Consider the following 27,614-nt stretch of genomic DNA (forward strand, 5'->3'; position numbering starts at 1 on the left):
CCAAGCATCAAGAGTTTAAGTAGAGCTATGTAAGTAATTGCGTTAGAATATTGTACCGTAGACATTCTTCTTTAAAAGTTATTATTATTTGTATTATTCCTCTTTTCCATGATGTTTACAAAGTTTTTCAGCTGAAATAGTGATCATGGAAACACCCTAATTTTTAGAAGCTAATGATCCTTAAGGCAAAAATAGTCGTGATAAGAAAAATAACTTTTCATATGTCATTCTGAGGGTAGTAGCTTCGAGGCAATCACATTTTGGAGATTTTTGTCGTTCCAGTGATTTATGGTATCTCAGTCAGGAGAAGCACACATTTTATATTTTAATTTACTACACAGTGTTATACTAAATGAAGTAAAGTTCAGAATGAGGTACAATAGTAAATATTGTTTTTTCACTGAGCAGATACGTATAGTTATCAAAGAGGGAGCTGTGGAAACAAAATGCATCACAGTTAAGACTGCTACATTCCCAAGTAACCATTTTGTTGTCTAATCTTGGCTTGGAAGGTAAGGTAAATTAAATGAAATTACAGGTGGAATCAGAGTGTGAGTAAAAATAATTTTAATAATTTGAAATTACCCAGAGTACATGAGTCAGTTCCACACTATTGATACTTAACAGGAGTCAGTATAATGGCCAGAGAGGAGGAAGAGTGATTTCATTGGTTGTGTGTAATATTTAGAGTAGTCAGTGTGTGTGTGTCTATATACATATACAGACATAGACACGCGCACACACGTTCTGAGTCTACCTCTGAAATTACAGGTATAGCACAAAATCACAGCTATGGAAATTGAGTAAGCTTGATTTTGTAAAACTTACTGCTTACTAACTATTTTCGTAAATAAAATTGGGTTTATAAGTCCAAGGAAGCCCAGGATTTCAGGACGGTAACAGGAAAAGGTGACTTTGTGATGGGGCTACAGCAACTTTCCTACCAGTTAGAAAGAGTCTGTCTCAGTTGATTAATTACAAAAAGTTGCTCTCCTGGAGAGACTAAATGTAAAAAGGCACTCCTCTTTCTGCCTGCCACAGTCTTGTACAAGACACCAGGCCTGCTTAGGGGAGCATGGGCTGGATTTCAGCTTCTACTCATGCCTGCTCTCATAGACACAGCCTGAACTGCTAAATATGGTGACCCTGTTCTATGACCTTCAAACATAGGCTACCCCTCCTGAGGTGTGTTTGTGAGTATGTACTTGTCAGTAATGCTAAAGGCCTTTGGGTTATCTTCTTCTGTTTGCTCAGCAACTTTTCCATTAGGGCCGTAAATTTCTTTCGATAAGTCTATTGTGTTCTAAACATCTTTTAAAGAAGTTTTTATGAAAATGCTACATCTTGCTCTTGTTTTTCTGGCAGTGGCTAATTTAGCCATGCACATTGGTAGCTCAGGAACAAATTGGAGGTTAGGTAAGTTCCAGTATTTCAGACATGTATAGGCAGACCTTTGGAATGTCCAGTCATTCAGTCAAGCGGTTAGAGTAGGGTATGAAATTTGCTTCATTACAGCCTGCTTTTATACAATTAGAATGTACAGGTTAATTTCTTTAGCCATGTGCCTTATTGTGAAGAGAAGCTCGATCACTGAAAAGCCTCTTTTCTGGGTTTATTCTTTTTTTTTTTTTTTTTTTGTCTGCGTTGGGTCTTAGTTGCTATGCACAGGCTTTCTCTAGATGCAGCAAGCAGGGGCTACTCTTCGTTGCAATGCGCGGGCTTCTCATTGCAGTGGCTTCTCTTGTTGCAGAGCACGGGCTCTGGGCACACAGGCTTTAGTAGTTGTGGCTCTCGGGCTCAGTAGTTGTGGCTTGTGGGCTCTAGGGTGCAGGCTCAGTAGTTGTGGTGCACGGGTTTAGTTGCTCCGCGGCATGTGGGATCTTCCCAGACCAGGGCTCAAGCCCGTGTCCCCTGCATTGGCAGGCGGATTCTTAACCACTGCGCCACCAGGGAAGTCCCAAAATTTTCATCTTTCTTTGCACTATGAATCGTGCTTAAAGAAGGGGGAATCCTTCAGTCTTTTCTCTCCAGGAAAGGAACAAAGCCTTCCTTGTTCTAGAAAATTAACAGATTTACCTGTGCCTTTGAACAGCACTAGTTTTTGGCTTAAAACGGATTCAACGCATGTGGCACTTGATGTTTTTGACAAGTGTGTGCAATTGACTTCTGGCACTTCATTTTTGGTAGCAGTATTGAAGTACTTGTTTAGAATTTTAAAACTCAAGCCTAGTTTGCCTTATCTTTTAACACTCATCACCTATGGGGGAAAATGTAGGTTACCAGAGTATAAAAGAAGATAAATATGCTTATGGTTGTGCCTGATTGAAATTGTGAATCAACAACATATTTTCGTTAATAGATTTTCCAAGAGGTAAAAAGCAGCGATATTGCCAAAACCTTCCGCAAAGCAATCAACAGGAAAGAAGGGATCTGTGCTCTGGGAGGAACTTCAGAGCTGTCCAGTGAAGGAACGCAGCATTCTTACTCAGGTAAATAGTTTCACATGTGTTAGGTGAACACAGTGAACTAAGTAGGTTGCCTGCTATAATGTCAAGGAGGGGCTCTAGAAACACGTTGCCTCCTAATTAAGAATACGGTCAAAGTCGTTGTGACCTATATTTGGACTTGGGACTAATACTTCCCATAAAGGCATTACAGGTATTTATTGTACGGCTTTGTTAGCTTGTAAGAGCCATGATACAATACGTGCACAGATAGGCTTTATTACAGCAGAGCCCTACAGTAATATAAATAGAATTTTTAAAGAATTTTATAACTAACTTCTAAGGATCAGTTAACCCTGCTCTATTCTTTTTGTTTATTTTATATCTCCTAATAGCCACTGTGTTGCATTCACTTGTCTGGGTTTCCAAAGAGGATAACAACAGGCTTGTGATACATTAATGTACAGCTCTCCTGAACAACTATTTCAGGCTTTAGAGTCAAATATTTAACCTAGAGTATGAACTAATGTCTTCTTATTCCACATAATTTTAGAGGAAGAAAAATATGCTTTCGTTAACTGGATAAACAAAGCTTTGGAAAATGATCCAGATTGCCGACATGTCATACCAATGAACCCAAATACTGATGACCTGTTCAAAGCTGTTGGTGATGGAATTGTGCTCTGGTAAGATTTCCAAAAATAGTCTTCCATGTAATTGACATAGTTGTTTCTGGATGCTTGACGGATTCATCTCGGGGAATAGCCAGAATTGAAAATTGTCTAGGCTCTGCCCATTTCATCTCTAGGTCTGTCTGTGAAAGTACCACCACAGGTGAATCTAAAACTCAGTCATTTGGACCAGAGACCTCTTCCTAGAGAAGCTCTCAGCTTCCAATTTGTTCTCATCACTGAGTAAGCTAAACATTACAACTTAGTTGAACTTTTTATGTCAGCATCTCTTTATTCTCAAGTACCATAGGTTCCAAAAGAGAAAAACAGGCCACTAGTCACTTTTTACTCTCCAATTACTTATTTCTGAAAAATGCATTCGTCACTCCTGCTGCCCCAGACCCAACAGTGTCTTGGCAGAAATGATATAAGATTATCAACAGTCTGTCAGTGAATGCAACTCTTTTTTGAGGCAGTAGCGTACAGTGGTTAAGAGCATGCTCCATAATCAGTCTGCCCGGTTCCTATTCAGGCTCTGCCACTCAGTAGCTATGTATTGATAGCTGCAATCAAGATACTGACCCCTTTGAACCTTCCTACACTGTTGGTGGGAATGTAAATTTGTACAGCCTCTATGGAAAATACTATGGAGGTTCCTTAAAAAACTAAAAAGAGTTGCCATATGATCCAGCCATCCCACTCCTGGGCATATGTCTGGAGAAAACTGTAAGTCAAAAAGATACATGCACCCCAATGTTCACAGCAGCACTATTTACAATAGCCAAGACATGGAAGCAACCTAAATGTCCATCAACAGAGGAATGGATACAGAAGATGTGGTACATATACACAATGGAATACTACTCAGCCATAAAAAAGAATGAAATTATGCCATTTGCAGCAACATGGATGGACCTAGAGATTGTCATACTGAGAGAAGTTGGACAGAGAAAGTCAAATACCACATGATACCACTTATATGTGGAATCTTAAAAAAACTGATACAAATGAACTTATGTACAAAATAGAAACACTCACAGACATAGAAAATAAACTTATGGTTACCAAAGGGGAAAGGGGGAGAAAGAGACAAATTAGGAGTTTTGCATTAGCAGATACACACTATATATAAAATATACTATATATAAAATAGATAAACAATAAGGTCCTACCATATAGCACAGGGAACTATATTTAATATCCTGTAATAAACCATAATAGGGAAGAATTTTTTTAAATAAATAAAAGGTACTTGATCACTTTGCATTTCAGGATCCATCCATTATGATCCCCATATTATTGTACTTGCCTCACAGGGCTGTTGTGAGCTTTAAGTGACTATATATAGAGCACTTAGAACAGAGCAATGGGTATATTTCTGATGACAGTGTACAATATATAAAATTCTTTTTTCTTTCAAGAAGGTCATTTTGGTTGTTTGAAAAGCTGATTTTAAAAATGTGAAATATCCCCTTACTTGCCACTTATAGGCTGTAAAGAGATATTCCCGATATGTTTTAATATAGAGACTCACATGGTACTATTTATTTAATATTTAAATTTTGCATGGAAAGAAGCATGGTTTTCCCTATGCAGAATAACTTGTTTTAGGGCAGTATTATAAACATCTAAAACGTTAGAGTCTAACTCCAAATTTTACCAAATGAGATTCTTCCTAAGTCAGATTCTAACCTAATTAATATAACTTTTCTTTCTCTCTGTATTATCACTGTATTTCCAGCCCCAAATATAGTACCTGGTACATCATCTAGGCACTCAATAAGTATTTGGTGAATGAAAGAATCTCATACTCAACTAAGTTTACCTCTTTGTAGATAAATGGTCATTTTAATTGTGCATTGTATAATCTAGAAGAGAGATTCAGTTTCAATGTGCAATATTATCTGTTTTTAACATTTATTCAATAAGGTTTTTTTTAATATCCGAGTAAGTCATTCTTCTAAAAGAATGTGGAAGTTACAAAAAATTAAACAAGACAGTATACCCTAATGCCCAACTCAGAAATACTCAACTACTGTAAATACTTTGGTCTTTTTTATTTGCATTTTTATATGTATAGTTTTTTGAGATCAACATGATAAAAGTCATATGTTGCATTTTTTTTCAGATTATATGAGAGACATGTTATAATAAGCCTTACAGTATTTGTGTATATTAAAGATTATTTTAAAATAAGTCAACTCATTTCAAAATTTGTTTCAGTAAAATGATCAACCTTTCAGTTCCTGATACAATTGATGAGAGAGCAATCAACAAGAAGAAACTTACACCCTTCATCATTCAGGTATGTACCATTCTCCCCTCCTTCCATGAAACTACTATTTGAGGACCTGTTCTACAGACCATAGGCTCTCATTTAATTCTTATAACAAGTCTGAATTGAGGATTATTTTCCAGATTTCATAGAGAAGAGAAACTGAGACTCAAAGGTTTCTGAGCTGTACTGACGTTACTGCTGGAAGTAAAGTTCAAATCCAGGTCTAACTGCAAAGCGCTGTGTTCTTTTCATTACATTTTGTGTTCAAACATACAGAAATAAGCAAAAACATTTAAGCTCTTAATTAATTAGCATGCTTAAAGAACAAAGGGCTTTTATTTTCCATTTAGTGAGTATTAGACTGTTAGATAGCAAAATTCCCTCAGGCAAGAGCATCTCTTGGGATGTGGAGATTGAGAACTTCTAGAACGCTCAGGTGTATTCAATAGACCTCTCATTTAGGCATTTTTAGAAATACGACACTTAACCCATATGGATATACTTACTCTAGTAACTCAGCCTTTCCCTTTAGTGTCAGTGTCCTTAAGAAGGGACCAAATAAAAATACCGAGTTAACTTCCCCTGTAAATCTGAAAAAGACAGTAACAATGAGGCTAGATTTATTTAGGCAGCGCCAGGTCTTAGTTGCGGCACGTAGGATCTTCATTGAGGCATGTTTAGTTGTGGCACGTGGGTTTCTTAGTTGTGGCATGCGGACTCGTAGTTGTGGCATGCATGTGGGATCTAGTTCCCCAACCAGGGATCAAACCCGGGCCCCCTACATTGGGAGCGTGGAGTCTTACCCACTGGGAAGTCCCTAGCTATGCTTTTAACACCAAAGCCTGGATATTGCTTTCTGTGGATCACGTATGGGTAAAATTAAGACATAATTTCCTTGCTGAGTGATATTTTCAGTGAAGGGAGAAATAGACTGCAAAAAAACAGAAAGGTCAGGAAGCAAGTGTTGTAAATTGGCTGTCTTGCAGGAAAACTTGAACTTGGCACTGAATTCTGCTTCTGCCATTGGGTGTCACGTTGTGAACATTGGTGCAGAAGATTTGCGGGCTGGGAAACCTCATCTGGTTTTGGGACTGCTTTGGCAGATCATTAAGATCGGTTTGTTTGCTGACATTGAATTAAGCAGGAATGAAGGTAATGGAACACAGTCATAATTTTGAAAGTCGTTTATTGGTTATTTTTTTCTAGTCATGCAGACTGTCATGCTTTCACTTAATTGAGGTGATTAGATGAAACTAGAATTAAACATAAGGTAATGTTATAGTGTTATTCAGGAAAATAGCCTAATTATAACTTTCTTCTTTAGTAGTAATTAACATTTGTCTGGCACTTTAGAATTCATTTTACAATAAAGGCACGAAAGCACAGAGAGTTTAAGGAACTTGCCCAAAGTCCCCAAACTTGATATGTATTCTTTTCTGCTCTGACCACACAGTCCCCACCGCATCACCACCCTCAGCTCCACTGCTGCACACCATCTCCTATTATTTTCCATACCTTTTCTATTCTATCATAAATTTAGGCCTCTTCAAAACTATTCTAAATTGCCCCTGGTGGTCTCATGTTTCCTGAATTAGCAGAAGCATCATTCTTATAGGATAGGTTTTGATATCACATCATAGACTTCTAGGATATATAAGCATATGCAAGACAATTGTCCTGGGGAGCTCGGAAGTACTACATTATCCTCTCCTTTTGAAGTTTAAAATATTAAGCATCACTCCAAATATTCACATTTTCTTCTGGAAATCACCATATCAATCCTCAGTTACTTTGGGGGAAGAATATATACTGGGGGTTCTCAGTATTTCAGGGTCTCACAATGCCTGTCAACAGTCTTATTTTGCACATTTATCCAAGACTTTATTACACTTAACACTTTCAATCCACTCAAAGGGACCTATGTTTAAACAAATAAAATTTTTCTAATTGCTGGCCTCTTCAGAGCAGAGGCTTCTGTACAAGTAAGAATGTTGCCTCTGCCCTTGCTTAAATCCCTTAGTGCCAGAGTGACATGGCATGAAGCAGAGTCCATGAAAGATGAAATTTGCCTGTTAGAGGTATCGCTTAGACCTCTTTGGAAGTCAGGCAGTTTCAGTCTTCTTGTTCAATATAAATCTCCTTTTATCTTATGGGAGGTAATTATTGCATAAGGACTACATAACTTCTTCATAAAACAGACACCCAAGCTTCTACCTCTTACCTCTGGGAATATTGATCAAAAAACGCTTCTTCTAGGCATTCAATTCAACAACAAAAAATTATTGAGCAGCCTTTACATGTTAGATGCTATAGAAAATGTAAAGTTGAATTCTATTCCCTTAAAAATAGGTTTAACATTTCAAGAGTTCATTAGTTATACTTAAATATAAATACCTTAGGGTTTGTATACTCGTTTAATCAAAAGGTTAAGTAAAAGCCTCCAAAATTTAAACATACTCCCCCAAGTCTCTGATTTTAATATTATTTAAGAACAATTTTTGTAAATATATGACATAATGTGAAAATGTTCAACTTAAAAGCTAGAACTTATTTGGTATTTGGAATGTGAAGAATAATAAAGAATATGTTATAATATATATTTGCTGTGTATTCTCATAATACAGTGTTTCTATCTGTATCATAATTATCTACTTTTATTTATCTTTGTTATGAGACTGTGAGTACCTGAAAACCAGGCACTAGGTCACAGTACTTTTAGTACCTCTAGTACTTACTTAATAGAGTGTCAAAAGACTCAATAAACTTGTAATAACTGTTACATGGAATATATTGGTTGTGGGTTTTTTCCTTATAGCCTTGGCTGCTTTACTTCGAGACGGTGAGACCTTGGAGGAGCTTATGAAATTATCTCCAGAAGAGCTTCTGCTTAGATGGGCAAACTTTCATTTGGAAAACTCAGGCTGGCAGAAAATCAACAATTTTAGTGCTGACATCAAGGTAACTGTGCAGTTATCGACACTTTGGGGGAATATAATGACTCAGGAGACTTCACGCCAGCTTAAAGGAGGGGTCATTCCTATGAGTTTATCACCCAGCTTTGTTGCCTCTTGGCCCTGACGGTAGATTTCAGTAGAGAGATGGAGCCAAGTAAGGAGCACTAGCACCAAGTCTAGCTTTCATTTTGTGGAAAGGGGTAAAAAGTATTATATTATAGTCCTAACATCTTCTAGTCTACCTACTGCTCAACATGGAGTACGAAAGGACAGGCAGTCATGACTCTTCTGTTGCTAACTGCCTTTCCCAGGCCTCAGTGTACCTTTTAGTAAAGACCTAGAAGAGAAGGGGCCTCAGGATTCCGTGTCCCCTTCTGTCATGTGCTCCCTCCTTCAGGCACTGAGTTCTTGAGGGTAGTTACATACTTTTATTTATGTCTGTGTCTCCTACCTCAGCCCCCGCCCTTGCATTACCGCCCTCCTACTAAAGCCCACCTCTAACACAACACCTGGCACATAAAAGACCCACAAAGATTTCTTGTGTTGAGTTGAATTTTGGCACTCACTGCTCACCATGAGCACTAGGGAAAACTCACAAGGGCGGGAGACATCGGTAGCATTCATTTACCACACATTGCCTTTGGCATCTCGGGGAGAGAGGGCCAAAATCACCACAGCAGATATCTTGGCATTCTTATTAACCAACTCGACTCTCCAAAATCCAGATGTTGGAACACAGGGAACAAACTCAAGGATCTTTACCAGATGTCACTGGCCAATAGGGCTATGAAAATAGTCTGTGACCACATCAGTTTATTCAGTGGTGAGAGAAAGTAATGGGATATATTTGCATTACTGATTTCATCAGTGAAAATTAAGGATGGCCCCAAAATTATAAAACCAACTAACCCCACCTCTTCTTTTAATTTATGCAACATGCTTAGCCAGCTATATTTTGCTTTACACATTAGATATGTTCCCAAAAACCATTCATAAATGTATTTTATGTTCGGAGCATATAATTTAAATGTATAAAAGGGAATCTTATTTACAAATGAATATTTTTAAAAAATATATTCTGCTTTGAATATTTTTTAAAAGCAGAGGATTGTTAAGTAATGTATGTTCAAGTTCCAATTTTCACCTGTACAGCCCCTTTTCAGGGTAGTAAGTACAGACTCTGTGGGGTCTGCTCTTTACCTGTCTTTCTCAAGTACATAGGGTTAGATTACGAATTGTTTCTGCACCTGTAGTAGGTAATTGTAAGCGAAAGCACTTTCACAACTGTAATGCACTGCTCCTTGGAAGGAGATAACCCCTATGCCCACTAATGGTATGATCTGGGTTTGCATTCCATGAATTGCTCTGAAGTGGCTTTCACTCACCTGATTCTCCCCAATCTTAGAATCGTTTCTGGCGAGTGTATCAAACTTATCGGGGTGGCTCATTTAAGATGCAGCTCTCCGGGCAGCTCCCAGAGATCTGTGCTTGGTATGTCTGAGGTTGGATCCAGCAATCTCCATACTGAACAACTTCTCCAGGGGATTAGGATGCACATAATCCATAGGGTTTACCACAAGAAACATTCCTTTATAATCTGTCTGGACTGTCAAGGCCCAGTAATAGAAAACTATCATAGCTGGGAAGGTGATCTTCAAATATAACATGATTAAGGAATCTTCACTCCAGTTCCTGTCCTCTGGTACAATTTGACATACGTGTTGAAGACCCTCATAAGTGTTTGCACTTGGTACAGTGGTTTTCACGTTTTGTTCTGTGCAGTGTCCACACAGCCTGCATTCACCCAGTGCACACTCCGTATGAGCAACGCCATTTTGTTTTAGGTATTGGGATTCCAAGTGAAAGTGTTCAAATGATGAAATAGTTCAGGGGCTTAAAACAAAGAGAAGCTTGTTTGGTTAAATATATTCAGATAATTAAGGGTTTAATGTTATTTCACCACCTCAAGTGTTACTTGTGTTAAAATTTTTGTCATTTAAATACATCTTTAACACAGATAATCTCTTCTCCATACCTTATGGTATATACATATTGTGCTTTGTAATGATGTAACCTGTTTATTTTTTCTTTCCCTATGCTTCCTGGATTTCTCCTGTCCTACTTATTTCTCTTGCTTGTTTTATCTATCAAGCTTATTGACTTCAGTAACTCAGTGAAGGTACAGAACTAGTTATGTGTTTACTAGCATTATTGTATTGATGACTTCAATAAATTGTAAAGTCATGACAAAATCCAGTTTATCCATATTCAAGGCAGACCTAAGGCCGGATAAGTGGACTTTTCTGGGGAAAGGAGCTGTTAAATTAGAAGATAGAGATTTGTGTCGTACATTCTCACAAAATCCGATGCAAGTATCCTTCCAAACATGGGACAGTAGGATACATTCATTCTTTGTAAATGTGATCTCACTGACATTTTCAATTCATTTGTAGGATTCCAAAGCCTATTTTCATCTTCTCAATCAAATTGCACCAAAAGGACAAAAGGAAGGTGAACCACGGATAGATATTAACATGTCAGGTTTCAATGTAAGTATAGGTGTTCTTCTGAATTCTACAAGCTTACAAAGTTGTTGTCAATTTCTTATAAATAACAAGAATTTTTATAATTGCATGTTGTGGTGTTGACAATTTTAAGCATTATTTTAAAATTTATTACTGTAGGTGTAATTCAGAGGCAGAAAGACGCTTTGATTTATGTTAATAGTTTATTAGTGAGTTCTGTAATTATGGTGGCATTGGTTCATATGGATGGCATAAAATATTCAAAGCAGGTGTGGGGAAATAAGCACTAGAGACTAACCTTTTCCAAGTATTTGGATTACAATCACAGTGATAGATTTAATGACTACATATTCATATACGCATCTGTAATATTCCTGTGTTGAGAGTAATGTGACTATGTTAACAAACTCCTGATCCCTGAAATCCAGTTTGGGGAATTACTGTCACGGAACATGTTCCCTGATTACATCACTTATTTGTTCAATGACCTTGGACAAGTTCCTTCCCGAAATTGGATTTCACTTTGTTCATACATGAAGTAAAGAGTTGGCCTAGACTATTTAGTCCCAACTTTCTAGGATCCTGTTGTTGTTAGTACTCATTAGATATGGAATGTATTCTACTGGTTTTTAAAAATCCACATTTCTAGCATATTTCACAGTAGGAGTGGATTACACTGGCTAAACCATTTATGCTGCCCTTATCAGAACTGAATTTGTAACTGACCTGTAGTGCTTATATTTCTGTCTGGTTTTTTTTTTTTACATCTTTATTGGAGTATAATTGCTTTACAATGGTGTGTTAGTTTCTGCTTTATAACAAAGTGAATCAGTTATACATATACATATGTTCCCATATCTTTTCCCTCTTGCATCTCCCTCCCTCCCACTTTCCCTATCCCACCCCTCTAGGTGGTCACAAACCACCGAGCTGATCTCCCTGTGTTATGCGGCTGCTTCCCACTAGCTATCTGTTTTGCGTTTGGTAGTGTATATATTATGTCCATGCCACTCTCTCACTTTGTCATAGCTTACCCTTCCCCCTCCCCATATCCTCAAGTCCATTCTCTAGGAGGTCTGTGTCTTTATTCCCGTCTTACCCCTAGGTTTTTCATGAGATTTTTTTCTTAAATTCCATATATATGTGTTAGCATATGGTATTTGTCTTTCTCTTTCTGACTTACTTCACTCGATATGACAGACTCTAGGTCCATCCACCTCGTTACAAATAACTCAATTTCGTTTCCTTTTATGGCTGAGTAATATTCCATTGTATATATGTACCACATCTTCTTTATCCATTCCTCTGATGATGGACACTTAGGTTGTTTCCATCTCCTGGCTATTGTAAATAGAGCTGCAATGAACATTTTGGTACATGACTCTTTTTGAATTATGGTTTTCTCAGGGTATATGCCCAGTAGTCTGTCTGTTTTTAACTGTGAAATTCTTCAGTTCAGGTTACTCTTGGCACGAACAAGGGGCCCTCTTGTGCACTAAGGGAGCTGTCTGGGATGGCTAGCCAGGTGATTTTATGCCTGGGTAGATGGCACCAGTATACTGATTCTGATTCTGGTACAGCTCTTCTCTAGTCACTCCTCCCTAGTTGATCTTAAAGCACTCCCTTCATTGTCTCTTACCTCCTCAGAATCCTTCAAGGTTTCCCCATTGACTCTTCTGGCCAGTGCAATTTCCCACTACTCTGTACCCACCACACACACACTCATTTTACCTCTGAGCCTTTCCTCTTGCTTTTCCCCTTGTTTTTCAGTGTCCTTCATCTTTTTCAGTCTTACATCTTCTTTAGGGGTATATATATATATATATATCCATCACCACATCAAGTTTCCTCATGATCCTTTGTAATTCCTCCCTGCCCCCATACTCCTCCATCCCAGGCAACCACTGATTTGCTTTCCTTCAGTTTAGTTTGAATTTTTGAGAATTTTATGGAATCATACAGTATGTATTCTTATTTTATCTAGCTTCTTTCACTCAGCATAATTATTTTGAGATTCATCCATGTTGTTGCATGTATCATAAATTCATTCCTATTTTATTGCTGAATAATAGTCCAGTGAATGGATATACTATAATTTGTTATCCATTCACCTGTTGATGAACATTTGGATTGTTTCCAGTTTGGGGCTATTACAAATACAGCTGCTCTGAACATTCATATACAAGTCTTTGTATGCATATACGCATTCATTTATCTTGGGTAAATACCTAGGAGTGGAATGGCTGGGTAGTATGGTATGTGTGTGTTTAACTTTTTTAAGCAGCTGCCAAGTTGTTTTCCAAAGTAGTTGTACCTTTGCACATTGCCGCCAGCAGTGCGTGAAAGTACCAGTACGTCCACATGCTCACTGACACCTTAGTGTGGTTAAACATGAATCATTTTAACAGGTGTAGAGGTGTCTCATTGTGATTTTTTTTTTTTTTTGCGGTACGTGGGCCTCTCACTGTTGTGGCCTCTCCCGTTGCGGAGCACAGGCTCCGGACGCGCAGGCTCAGCGGCCATGGCTCACGGGCCCAGCCGCTCTGCGGCATGTGGGATCTTCCCGGACCGGGGCACGAATCCGTGTCCCCTGCATCGGCAGGCGGACTCTCAACCACTGTGCCACCAGGGAAGCCCCTCATTGTGATTTTAATTTGCATTTCCCTAATGACAAGTGATGTTGAACATCTTTTCCCGTAGTTATTTGCCATCCATATATATTTGTTTAAACACTTTACCCATTTTAATTGCATTGTTTGTTTTCTTCTTGTCAAGTTTTGAGTGTTTTATATATTTTGAATACAAGTCCTTTATTGGATATGTGATTTGCAAATATTTAGTCCCAGTGTTTTTCAAAGAACAGACGTTGTTAATTTTGACAGAGTCAGATTTAGTTATTTTTTTCTCTTACAAATCATGCTTTTGGTGTTGTATCTAAGAACTTTTAGCCTAACACAAGGTCATAAGCATTTCTCCTTATATTTTCTCCTAGAGGTTTTATAGTTTGGGGTTTTACATTTAGTTTTACATTTGGGTTTTAGATTTATAGTGTTGTGTTTATACATTTGTGTGTGTGTGTGTATGTGTTTGGGGTTAATTTTGAATATGATGTGAGGTATGGGCTGAAGTTCTTTTTTGCATATGTATATTTTTTATTTGATTATTTTTTGTTTCACTATTCTACAATATATTTAACTATTTGAATTTTTAAAATTTGGGGCTATTTTAAAGCTTCCTTCTATTCCAATATTATCAATGCTTTTTGTTTAGGAATGCCAAGATGATCAATAAATAAGGGATTTTAAAATAAAGATGGTAAATAGCATAAACCAGAGGCATTAAAGTAACAACTGATAGGTTACAAGAAATAGGCTCTGTGAGAGGAAGTCACTAAGCTCACAGAGAGTCCTGAAGAAAGGCTGAATCCCACTCAATTGCCCATCTGCTGGTGGTTACTGATTGCTCTGCTGATGGTAACAGAGAAGGGTAACACAATAAATACACATTGTTCTAGAGTCCCAGACATTCAAGGCACCTCACTGGAGATTAAAAAACTAAAGATACCACCACCCATTAAAGACAGAGTTAAGACTCTCAAAGTATACAATCTGCGTGCACCGTGTTGGTTTAGAAGTAACATTCCTAAAGTTCCCTTTCTCTCTTTTTTCCTCCCAGTTGTAAAATCCCTTTTCTTTTCACGTGACACTGTTTTCCAGAAGAGCTACTTTTGCCCTGGGGTAGACTGGGGTGGAGATGTCTGTTGTAGCTGCCAAGAGCAGTCTGGAGGGCAGGTCACTAGAAACGAATAATCCAAAAGCAACTGTTTCTCCTGCAGCTCCAGGAGGAGGAACTTTTATTGGTGGGAGGTGGGAATGGTGAGCACCTGGGAAACTATTTTTACATTGGTCTGAAATCATCGGATCTATAACTTAAAAATCTTCACCAAACTGTACGTTAGTCAAGAGATCAGCATGCATCTTTCCAGAAGAAAAAAAAAAGGCAAAATGGAGAAGAAGAAAAGTTAGGAGTCCTAGGAATTAGTTGAAAGTAAGTATTTTTTTTACAGAAATGGACAACTTTGCTTCCTGGGTGGAAAAGTAAAATAAAACAAACAAAAAATAGGTGAAGAGAAAAACTACAATTTAAAATATGCAATTTAAACCTGAAATAAAATTATCGGAACCTGGTATCCCTGATTATTATTTTTAAAATACTTTCTCATAATTCCATCATCTTTTTCAGCCTTACACCTTCTTTAGGGCTTAATTTAAAAATCTGAACAGGTTTTGCTTTTTTCTTGATGAATTTTGCCATGAGAGATGTAATCTCAACTGAGTTAAATGTATTCGGTCCTTAGATATACGATCTGGTGCCATCTAGGGTATTTTCAAGGTACTGCATATCCAGCACAGCCAACTTTTTTTTTTTTTTTTTTTTTTTTTGCATTCACAACAATAGTGTAAGTACCATATATTGACTAAGAGAAAACAGAATTGTATACCCAGCCTATCATTGTAGGAAAGCATTTCTATATTTTTAGTATGGTCTTTTAAAAAGTGTCTTCTTATTTTACTTCAACAGGAAACAGATGATTTGAAGAGAGCTGAGAGCATGCTTCAACAAGCAGACAAATTAGGTTGCAGACAGTTTGTTACCCCTGCTGATGTCGTCAGTGGAAACCCCAAACTGAACTTAGCCTTTGTGGCTAACCTGTTTAATAAATACCCGGCACTAACTAAGCCAGAGAACCAGGATATTGACTGGACTCTATTAGAAGGTAACTAAAGGTTTCTTAAATTATGTTTGGGACTACAGAGTAGAAACACATAGGCCACAGTGATTTCATAATCTTGACTTTAATAAGTTTCCTTATCCCCTTTAGCAACCGTCTGCTAGAAGTAGTCCCAAGGGCTGAGTAAAAAGTGGCAGCTGATAGAAAGGAATGATACAAGGGAACTTTTAAAGTAAGCTAGCCTAGGGTCACTTAGTTTAAGGCCACTTAATAAACCAATGTTTTATTTTAATATTTTAGAATTAGGTCACTTTTTAAACCTTTCACCAGAAAAATGCCTATATGCATAAAATTTATACACAGTTGCATAAAATTTATAAATTTACAATATTTATGTTTCATTCTTCCAGTCATACTAACTGAAACTGGCCCCAGTTCCTTTCACAGTTAACCTACTCAAAAAATAATAATAATGCATGGTAATTATTTATTTAAGTTCGGGAAAGGCAGAGTTTACCTTTGCCAGATTATATATGCATGAAGTATAGTACTTAAAAATTAACAATGTAAATAGTAGTTCATTGCATGTCTACTATCATTACTATAAAATCTTTAAATTTTATGATTTTGAAGTTTCAAATACTTTGTTGCTCTAATATAGGCATGTAAAAGGAGTACATATATGTAGCTTAGTATTTGTTAAATGGGTAGAGGGAAGATGTAGTTTAATATGAGTATAGAGATTTATATGATATGACCCTAAAAAAATTTTAAAATAAAAACTAAACTGATAACATCAGTTACTTTAGAGGTATGGGGATTTGGGGAGATACTGGAGAAGGATTAGACAGAGGAGGAGATTATAAAAACTTCATACACCTCTAAATTGCTTAACTGGTTATTAATAAGGTTGTATTCTTTACTTTTAAAATAAATTCATCCAGTTAAAAAAAGAAGCATGTATCTAGAGAGAATGTATTTAGAGAGGCTGCTTAGAGACTCACAATGGAGAAAAAGCTCTAGATCTGTAAAGAAGAAATAAAATAATCTTATATGTGGGTTGATGTTATATGCACATATACAAGGTATTTAATGAATATATAAGCATTGTGAATATTTTTAATAGGAGAAACTCGTGAAGAAAGAACCTTCCGTAACTGGATGAACTCTCTTGGTGTTAATCCCCATGTAAACCATCTCTATGCGTAAGCCTTCCTACTGCTATTGTAAACAGTTATGAACATCATGAATGGACACTACACAAATAATTACAGCTCTAAACCTTTCCTAAATGTTAGTTTGTAGCATTTTACTTATATTGGAAAATGTTGAGTGGTGACTCCCATTTTCATTTCCAAATACACAAAAGCCCAGATTATTTCTTTACATGATCATTGACATTAAGTGAAAAAATGTATAAATGTCTTTCTAACACCGTAGGGAACAGATACTTTATATTTTGAAACAGAGACCAGAGAGTGCCTTAAGCAGACCATCCATGATGCCTTGAAGCCTTTGTACTCACTGTTCTCTCAGCCCGGAATGTTCTTTTCCACATCTAATGCGTTATTCCCTTGCTATATTCAAGCCAGTGATTCAGATCTTGACCACCACCTACCACTACCTAACCCCTAACCTCGTTCTTTTTTTTTTTTCATAGCAATTAAATACACCCCAAATCATATTATCCATATACTTGTTTCTTCCCTCTCTCTGTCCCTCTCTCTCTCTTTCTCTCTTTCTCTCTTTCTCTCTTTCTCTCTTTCTCTCTCTCTCTCTCTCTCTCTCTCTGACTTTTAAAGGCCAGGGATTTTTGTCCTATGTGCCCAGCTTCTAGAACAGTACTTTTCAAACAATAAGCTCTCAATAAATATTTTTAAGAGAATTGGATGGTGTTAGCTCTATTTTCAGCACAGATTGATTAAAAAAATAGGAGTCTTGGGTATTATCTGTGGTTTTATATATCTTGTTTGACAGTGTAGTGTTATTGTTTTTAAGGAAACATAGGCCCAGCTTTCTGAAAGCATTGATCAAATTCTTTTTAAATCATTAGTGACCTGCAAGATGCCCTGGTAATCTTACAGTTATATGAACGAATTAAAGTTCCTGTTGACTGGAGTAAGGTGAATAAACCTCCATACCCGAAACTTGGAGCCAACATGAAAAAGGTAGATAATTAGGTTGCTGCACATATTTCTTACAGACTTTTAATTCTCAATTTGTTTCTTTTGTTTGGGAAACTCGTTGGCTCTGAGCTTCTTAAGGAAAGGAACTGTGTCTTAGTTTTGTGCACACGTGCATATACAGATTAAACAAGTGAAAAATCTTTTAAGCATTTGCTTTTGTGTGTTTGCAGCTAGAAAACTGCAACTATGCTGTTGAATTAGGGAAGCATCCTGCCAAATTCTCCCTGGTTGGCATTGGAGGGCAAGACCTGAATGATGGGAACCAAACCCTGACTTTAGCTTTAGTCTGGCAGCTGATGAGAAGGTATGGTACACAATTTTAGCTGTTTAAGCTTCACTATAATACAGGTCTGTGATCTAGTCCTTATTGTTTTTAAGCAAATGTATCAATGACTACACCTTTGAAATTTCTGTGTTTAGACTCTGAAGTGAGCTTAAGTAATGAATATATGTTGGATGGCCAATGAGAGATGGCTTCTTGAAAGTGAGGCAGCAGAACTGTGACTATTTCCCTTTTTTCATAGGAAGCCTGACAGACAGACTTGAGCCTCATTTAGTGTCAGTGAATAAAAATAGCAAAAATTATGAATACCCCATGTATACATTTGAGAAAGATCTCTTAACTGTAATGCTGAAAAACATTCATTTTAACTAGGTACCAGCCAAAGCACAGCTTATTTTAAGTCCTTACCATGGTTGGACTAGTACAAAATGAGACTGCAGTAGACTGTTGGGCTTACTCATTAAAGCACTGAGAATCTTTCCCCCACCAGTGCAAAAGGCAGCTCCATGGCAAGCCACTACTACTTGAAATGTTTTTTTTTTTCATACAGTGCAACTCTCTTTCCATGAAATCTAAACCTAAGGAGAAGAAATTAAAGATAAAGCATCTTTCTAATTGAATTTTTTCTCATGAAGTAGATCAGGACCTTTTCTTCTGCTTCTTCTTTTAGATATACCCTCAATGTCCTGGAAGATCTTGGAGACGGTCAGAAAGCTAATGATGACATCATTGTAAGCTGGGTGAACAGAACATTGAGTGAAGCTGGAAAATCAACTTCCATTCAGAGTTTTAAGGTAAGAATTCCATGTTTGACTATTAAACATTGTTTGCTCTAGAAAGTATCTATAATTTGGAAGGCTAGCTTTTGGTTTCTTTGTGAGTGAGGATCATTGTTGGGCTAATGGCGTGATTCTTTTTTAATTCACTGGACTTTGTTTCTGGCAGCTTTATATAGGTAATCCACGTTAATCTGTACACATTGAAATTCTCAGATGTATTGTCCTTTTACACTAGGACAAGACGATCAGCTCCAGTTTGGCAGTTGTGGATTTAATTGATGCCATCCAGCCAGGCTGCATAAACTATGACCTTGTTAAGAGCGGCAATCTAACAGAAGATGACAAGCACAATAATGCCAAGTAAGGAATGCTGCATAATATCCTGGCAAGAGCACAGGCGTTATAGTCAGGCAGATCTGCATTCTCATTCAGGTTCTGCCACTTGAGAATGATGTCACCTGGGGGAAACCTCTTCTAGCCTCAGATTCCTCATCAGTAAAATGGGATCAATAATACTTACCTTGGGGCTTCCCTGGTGGCGGAGTGGTTGAGAGTCTGCCTGCCGATGCAGGGGACACAGGTTCATGCCCCAGTCTGGGAGGATCCCACGTGCTGTGGAGTGGCTGGGCCCGTGAGCCATGGCTGCTGGGCCTGCGCGTCCGGAGCCTGTGCTCCGCAATGGGAGAGGCCACAACAGTGAGAGGCCCGCGTACCGCAAAAAATAATAATAATAATAATACTTACCTTGGAGATATTGAAATGTATAAAATCTGTAAGAGCCTAGCGTTGCACCTGACCTAGTAGGTAGGTGCTCAGTCAGTCGTTGCTTTAGTAGATTTCAGAAATTACGTATGTTTTAATGCAACTTAGCTGCAAACTCACAAGGGAAAGATGAGCTAGGAATAACCATGCCTTTGATAAGAGTATTCTTCTGTCACACTCTTTTAACACACATTGTCTAGTGATGTCTCTCTTACTGTGCGTAGACCACTTTACTATGTATGTTGAGTTTATTATCTTGGTCCCTTAAGTGGGTAGGATGCTAAACCCTCAGGTGGAACTGTGCCTTGAAAGTTTCCGGCATTTCAACAGTATTGAGAAGGTCTTTTCCACCTGTCTCTTCTCTTCTCCAAAGACCTAGACTGTGATCTGGTTTCATGGGTAACCCATGAAAACTTTCCCAGTACACACTGAAAATCAGCCCCCAGCAGGGCTTCACAGGATAGCTAAGAAACATTACTGCAAAACTTCATGCTTAAGCACGTCATTTCTGCCCTCCTTAAAAAAATATTTGTAGCATAATATGATAAAGATTTAATATCCATAATTTATACAGAACTCCTGAGGCTTCTTTTTCCAGATGCTTGATCATCTTTAAAGATTCCTGTTACAGAACACCTAGAAATGCCTTGTGTATTAATTGAGGGGAGCTCCTGCAAATTTCCCCAGCTGGACACGTCAGTTCTTTTCTCCCTTCCTTTCTCTACACTTTCCATTCCTTGTTTCGGCCACTCTGGCCATGTACCATGTAGACTCTCTCACCTCCCTTGAATATTTGGAAGTATTCACTGCATCTACCAACTTGTATTTTGCCTCTGGCATAATTTTTTCCACCCCAAATCTCTAAGATCTCATGAGAGTTACTATTATCTTATTACATGCTCAACAAGAATATCAATCTGGGTAATTATATATTCTAGAAAAATATTTTTTCATATCAAATTAGTGCTCCAAAATTATTTCTCATTTTATATTGTAGAAAAAGAGTGAATAAATATTATCAGCCCCAAATAGTAGAGCTTAAAAATCTGGTGTCACTTATGAGTGACCTCGCAAACAAAATAAAACAGAAAACAAAATAACGAAAAATGAAATCATTCCGATTTGAACTTTCGCTATAGAAGTTTTGCATCCCAGACAAATGATTATGTAAGAGGAAATAGATGTCTCATGTGCCCTTGACTGACCAGAATTTCACCTTCATTTTTGTTTCGTCCAAAAATAGGTACGCAGTGTCAATGGCTAGAAGAATTGGAGCTAGGGTGTACGCTCTCCCGGAAGACCTTGTGGAAGTAAAGCCCAAGATGGTCATGACCGTGTTTGCATGCTTGATGGGCAGGGGAATGAAGAGAGTGTAAAATAACCAATCTGAATAAAAACAACCTTGCTCCCAAGTGCATGATTAGCAGGTCAGCAATTTCCAGGTGAAGTGCTCATGGCTTAAGGAACCCTTGGTTATTTAAAGGACTTTTAACAAGACTAAGCTCATCATGGGAGCCCTCAGGGGAAAGAGTTTTAATAACAACTCCTCTTTCCCGTAGTCAAGGTGGATTTGTCAGGCCCACCTGAAATGTGCTCATAGCCAAATCATTTACTCGCTCCTCCTAGATCGCTGCCCTTGACGTTTCCCATTGCTGTACGTATTTCTCTCTGTATCTGTTTCCCTCTTAGAATGTCCACCTCCTGGGACTTGCTTAGATGATTGGATATGAATATTATTAGACAATAATTCTGCTTTTCATCCAGTATGCTAGTTCTTATTCAAGAACTGTGGTCAGAGGGTATTTGGATATGAGTATCCTTCGCTTATCTCTCTAGTACTGAAAATTTACAGAAGTAACTGGCTGTGTAGAATGTAATAGAAGCTTTTCATATTCTTTTATTCTTAAAAATCTGTATCTTTTTACAGTATTCTTTCTACATGATCCTTTTTTGTACATTTAAGAATATTTTGATTACATTAAATAAGACTGCTGATTTTGCTACTTTTTTTAAGGGGTCTTCAAGTAAGTAAAAAACATACATTATAGGTGGAAGAAAAATGTACCTTGAATTTCCATCTTCCCTCTCACACCGAAGCTGTAAACAATTGACATATTTTGTCTTAAAACACTTGGTTCAATATATGCTTATTTGTTTTAAAACCTGTATCATCAAACTCTCTCTTTAGATTTAAAATGCTGTTGAATATGACACTTTTGAGGAGAGAGTGGGCTCAGAATTTAGGCAGGATACGTAGGCCAAGTATGCTAAGTGTATAATAAATTTTCTAATTTTACACCTAAGACAAGGAGATGTGGTCACTAAAAAATAAACATATATGTAGGACTTAATGTACTCTTGCTTTGTCAAGCTGTTTGCTATAGTTTTCAAGATCACAATGTTACTCTAACTCTGAAAAGTGTTGTAATCTGGTAGCAATGTATTAGTTCAAATAAAGGCATTTACATAATAATTAGTCTCTTCATGCTTCTGTCCCTTAGTAGTATGCTAGTAATGTTTGCCAGGTTTTTTCCTCCAATATTCTAACTCTTTTTCTGGTGTACTTTATAAAATGATGTTTGTTAAATTTAAGCTTTTGGAGCTGAATTGCAGGGTCTGACTGAGTTAAGGATACGATCAGTGGGGTAAGATGGTTTTCTCCAACTTACCAAAATTTCCTTATCCAATTTCTCCCTTTTTCTTTCTTTTCCATCTCATTCACTCTTTTCAATGTTTGATTTTATACAGAAGATCGAAACAGTGGGTATCAGAACAACCAGGGAAGAGAGATGGTTTATGTTAGGTTTTCTCAACCTCATCACTATATGGACATTTTGAGCTGGATAATTCTTTGTTGGAGGTGGGAGGGAGCTGTCCTGTGCATTGCAGGGGTTTAGCTCTATCCCTGGCCTCTACCCACAGATGTCAGTAGCACACCCCCAGTGTGTAGATCAAATATGTCTCCAGATCTGGCCAAATGTTCCATGGTGGGAGCAAAATCATCCCTAGTTGACAACCTGTTGTTTATGGTACCGTTTCAAGGTTTTGTGTGAATGAGTAATATGAAATGTAGTCCTTTGAGGAAGTGCATGGTGATACTATAAAATATTTTGTATTTATAGTCTAAGAGTAAGAAAGATCTCTCTTAGTATGATACAAACCCCAGAGACATAAAATGAAAGAATGATAAATGTGACGATTCTGCTTTTGCAATAAATAAATAAATATAATAAACAAAGTCAAAATATAGATGACCAAGGAAAAAAGTTTAGTCCCATGTGTTAGTCCATTCATAGACTGGGTGACATAAATAACAGAAATTTATTTCTCACAGTTAAGCAGTCTGGAAGTCCAAGATCAAGGCACTGGCAGATTCACTGTCTGCTGAAGGCCCACTTCCTAGTTCATAGATGGCTGTCTTTTAGCTGTAACCTCACATGGTGGCAGGGGCAAGGAATCTCTCTGGGGTCTCTTTAATAAGGGCACTAATCCCATTCATGACACCACCCTTATAATTTAAGGCCCCACCTGCTAATACCATCACACTGGGAGATTAGGTTTCAATATATGAATTTTGGAGGAGACCCAAACATTTGGTCTATGGTGCCCATATCATGGATTTTCTTAATATAAGGACACCTTTTATGAATAAATAAAAGACAAGTCTTCTGCAAACATATGCCAGGGTAACTGATGAGATAGGATGACTGTATCTTATGACCTATCTTCTACCTTATATTTCCTATGCTTATCTACATTGTTTCCTTCCAAGTACAAAAGTTCTTCTCTGTAAGTAACTATGTCCCAAATGCCTTGAAATGCCTTTGAAGCAAGAGAAAAGGCTTACTCCATCTTGCCCTTTATTCAAAAAAAGAGCTGGTTTCTTGGGTGGTTCACTGTACAAGGCCCACAGTCTGTAGGAATGCACCTTTGGTCTGTTAAGTGTTCACATAAAGCAATTGGCCTGAACACACCATTTCTTCTTTCCTCCAAATAAAGGGCTAAAGCCACTAATATATTCAAAGGACTAACAAATCTATGAAAGAGAAAGTTCCTTTAGAAAAATGGGCAAAGGAGGTAAATATCCAACTTAAAACCTATAATTAACCAATGAACATAAAAAGCAAATGCTGATTCTCAAAAAGTAATGAAACCAACAAAGAATTGCCCTTTTTAGTAGACTTTCTTTTTTTTCTTTTTTCTTTTTTTTTTTTGCCACACCACACGGTTTGTGGGATTTTAGTTCCCTGACCAGGGATTGAACCCATGCCCTCAGCAGTGAGAACGTGGAGTCCTAACTACTGAACAGCCAGGGAATTCCTGTAGAATTTATTTTTAGAGCAATTTTAGGTTCATAGCGTGAGTTTATTTCTGGGCTTTCTGTCCTGTTCTGTTGATCTATATTTCTGCTTTTGTGCCAGTACCATACTGTTTTGATTACTGTAGCTTTGTAGTATAGTCTGAAGTCAGGGAGTGTGAATCCTCCAGCTCTGTTCTTCTTTCTCAAGATTGTTTTGGCTACTCAAGGTCTTTTTTGTTTCCATACAAAATTTTAAAAATTTTATGTTCCAGTTCTGTGAAAAATGCTGTTGGTAATTTCATAGGAATTGCATTGAATCTGTAGACTGCCTTGGGTAGCATAATCATTTTAACAATATTGATTCTTCCAGTCCAAGAACACAGTATATCTTTCCATCTGTTTGTGTGGTCTTCAGTTTCTTTCATCAGCCTCTTATATTGTTCAGACTACAGGTCTTTTGCCACCTTAGGTAGGTTTATTCCTAGGTATTTTATTCTTTTTGATATGATGGTAAATGGGATTGTTTCCTTAATTTCTCTTTCTGATCTTTCATTGTTAGTGTATAGGAATGCAAGAGATTTCTGTATATTAATTTTGTATCCTGCAACTTTACCGAATTAATTGATGAGCTCTAGTAGTTTTCTGGTAGCATCTTTAGGATTTTCTTTTGTATAGTATCATGTCATCTGCAAACAGTGACAGTTTTACTTCTTCTTTTCCAATTTGGATTCCCTTTATTTCTTTTTCTTCTCTGATTGCCATGGCTAGGACTTCCAAAGCTATGTTGAATAAAAGTGGTGACAGTGGAATCCTTGCCTTGTTCCTTAGAGGGAATGCTTTCAGCTTTTGACCACTGAGAATGATGATACCTGTGGGTTTGTTATATGCAAAAGTATCTTTAAAGATGTTCTTTTTAATCCAGGATACAATAAAAATTTACACATTGCATTTGATTGTCAAGTCCCTGTTCTGCCTTTAAAATGTAAGACACAGGAACAATCTGTTGCTCTTTTCGTCTTTTGTGCCATTGACATTTGTTAAGAGTTCAGACCAGTTTTGTAGTAGGATGATCCACATCTGAATTTGATTGTGAAAATAAGGGAAAAAATTATTTGCCATTTAGACAAAATAATATTTACAAAACCTGGTATAAATGAGCTTATGATGAGTTTGTAGCATTTGTTTTAGGTGGGTACAGTTGAATAAGTGACATGGCTTTTTGGGGGGAGGGGTCACTTAAAATTTTTATTTTGAAATGATTATAAGTTAAGAGGAAGTGTCAAAAAGTGGACAAGTGGTCCCATGCACCCTTCATCCAGTTTCACCCAGTAATAATGTCCTATATAGCAATAAAGCCATACCTTGGAGAGATTGTGGGTTCGGTTCCAGACCACCGCAATAAAGTGAACTTTTTGGTTTCCCAGTATGTATAAAAGCTATGTTTACACTATACTGTAGTCAGTTAAGTTTGCAGCAGCATTATGTCTAAAAAAAGCTGTACATACCTTAATTAAAAAATACTTTATTGCCAAAAAATGTTAACCATCATCTGAGCCTTCAGCAAGTCACAGTAGTGACATCATTGATCAGATATCATAACAAATATAATAATAATGAAAATGTTTGAAATATTATGAGAACTACCAAAATGTGACACAAGAGACCTGAAGTGAGTAAATGCTGTTGGACAGATGGTGCTGATAGACTTGCTTGATGCAGGGTTGCCACAAACTCTCAATTTGTAAAAAATGCACTATCTGTGAAGTGCAATAAAATGAGGTGTATATGTATATAGTACAATATCAAACACCAGGTGGGTGAAATGGGTAAAGGGGATCAAAAGGTACAAACTTCCAGTTACAAAATAAACATGTCCTGGGGATGTAATGTACAGCACAGTGACTATAGTTAATAACACTGTACTGTATATTTGAAAGTTGCTAAGGGAGTAAATCCTAAAAGTTCTCATCACAAGAAAAAAATTGTAACTACGTGTGGTGACACATGTTAATTAGATTTATTGTGGTGATTATTTTGCAATATATACGAATACTGAATCATTAGGCTGTACACCTAAAACAAACACAATGTTATATGTCAGTTATTACTGCAATTTAAAGAATAAAAAACAGGAACTGGAAAAGAGTAAAAAAAAAAAAAAACCAGGAAATTGGCATTGATACAATCCATAGAGCTTATTCATATTTCACCAGTTTTACATGCACTCATTTGTATGTGTATGTGTGTATATATGTATAGCTCTGTGCAATTGTATCTTGTAGAGTCATGGAACAACCACTACAATCAATGCTCCTTAGTGCTACCCCTTTAATAGCCACATCCACCAGCCTTCATCCTTAACCCTTGGGTCTATCTGTGGGTTCTCTATTAATTTCCACTGATCTATGTATCTAGCCCTTTGCCAATAAATACCACACCGTCTTTATGACTATAGCTGCATAATAAGCCTTAACATCAAGTCAAGTGATTCCTCCCACTTTTATTTTTCTTTTTCAAAATTGTTTTAGCCATCCTAGGTCCTTTGCTTTTCCACACACATTTTATTTTATTTTTTTAATATGTATGTATGTATGTATGTATGTATGTATGTATTTATTTATTTGGCTATGCCAGGTCCTAGTTGCAGCACACGGGATCTTTAGTTGCAGCATGCGAACTCTTGGTTGCAGCATGTGGGATATAGTTCCCTGACCCGAGATTGAACCCAGGCCCCCTGCATTGGGAGTGCAGGGTCTTAGCCACTGGATCACCAGGGAAGCCCCTCCACACACATTTTAGAATAAGCTTTTCTATGTCTACAAAAAAATGTTTTTGCTGGAATTTTGCTGGGAATTGTGTGAAATCTATAGATCAATTTGGGGGAGAACTGACATCTTTATTATAACTCTTCCAATCCATGAGTATAGTGTATCTCTTCATTTATTTAGGTCTTCTCTGATTTCTTTAATCAGCATTTAAAAGTTCTTTGTATACAGAGTCTGTACAGTTTTTGAAGTTTATACATAAGTATTTCATTCTATTTTGAGTTTTTGGGTAAGTTCTTTGGGATTTTCTACATAGACAATCATGTCATCTTCAAAAATTTGTTAAGAGGGTAGATCCCCTGTTAAATGTTCTTAAAGATAAAAACAGATCATTTCAAATTTAATGGGAAGTGGTCCTCTGTCCTTCATATACCTTCCCAGAAACACTTCATGGGAAGGTGTATTTTAAGGATCAACAAGATGGGAGATGACAACGACATACTGGGAAACAAATAGTATTGGTGAAAGGTTTTAAAACAAAACCATTGGGGCTAACCTGCTGGCGCAGTGGCTGAGAGTCCGCCTGCCAATGCAGGGGACACAGGTTCTATCCCTGGTCCGGGAGGATCCCACATGCCATGGAGCAACTAGGCCCGTGTGCCACAACTACTGAGCCTGTGCTCTAGAGCCCATGAGCCACAACTACCGAGCCCGCGAGCCACAATTACTGAAGCCTGCACACCTAGAGCCTGTGCTCCGCAGCAAGACAAGCCACCTGCAATGAGAAGCCCATGCATGGCAATGAAGAGTAGACCCCGCTCGCCACAACTGGAGAGAGCCCGCACGCAGCAACGAAGATCCAATGCAGCCAAAAATAAATTAATTAAATAAAAATTTTTTAAAAATTAAAAACCAGGTAAAGGAACTTGCAGCGA

At 37.4% G+C, this 27,614-nt stretch overlaps 1 protein-coding gene across 1 annotated transcript in view; it reads left to right on the top strand.

The window, feature by feature from the left end:
- The window catches only part of PLS3 (plastin 3), a 58,991-nt gene extending 36,904 nt beyond the window's left edge, over positions 1-22,087 (top strand). The window contains exons 4-17 of the mRNA XM_079727895.1: positions 2,360-2,489; positions 2,998-3,130; positions 5,339-5,420; positions 6,380-6,545; positions 8,209-8,351; positions 10,500-10,526; positions 10,801-10,896; positions 15,454-15,649; positions 16,731-16,809; positions 17,658-17,772; positions 17,961-18,094; positions 18,744-18,867; positions 19,088-19,212; positions 20,858-22,087. Coding sequence (XP_079584021.1) covers positions 2,360-2,489; positions 2,998-3,130; positions 5,339-5,420; positions 6,380-6,545; positions 8,209-8,351; positions 10,500-10,526; positions 10,801-10,896; positions 15,454-15,649; positions 16,731-16,809; positions 17,658-17,772; positions 17,961-18,094; positions 18,744-18,867; positions 19,088-19,212; positions 20,858-20,990 — 1,683 coding nt within the window. The 3' untranslated portion in view covers positions 20,991-22,087. The remainder of the gene's footprint in view (positions 1-2,359; positions 2,490-2,997; positions 3,131-5,338; positions 5,421-6,379; positions 6,546-8,208; positions 8,352-10,499; positions 10,527-10,800; positions 10,897-15,453; positions 15,650-16,730; positions 16,810-17,657; positions 17,773-17,960; positions 18,095-18,743; positions 18,868-19,087; positions 19,213-20,857) is intronic.
- The last annotated feature ends 5,527 nt before the right edge of the window (positions 22,088-27,614 follow it).

This window comes from Hyperoodon ampullatus (assembly GCF_949752795.1).
Source record: "Hyperoodon ampullatus genome assembly, chromosome: X".
In the NCBI taxonomy this organism is placed as follows: domain Eukaryota; kingdom Metazoa; phylum Chordata; class Mammalia; order Artiodactyla; family Ziphiidae; genus Hyperoodon; species Hyperoodon ampullatus.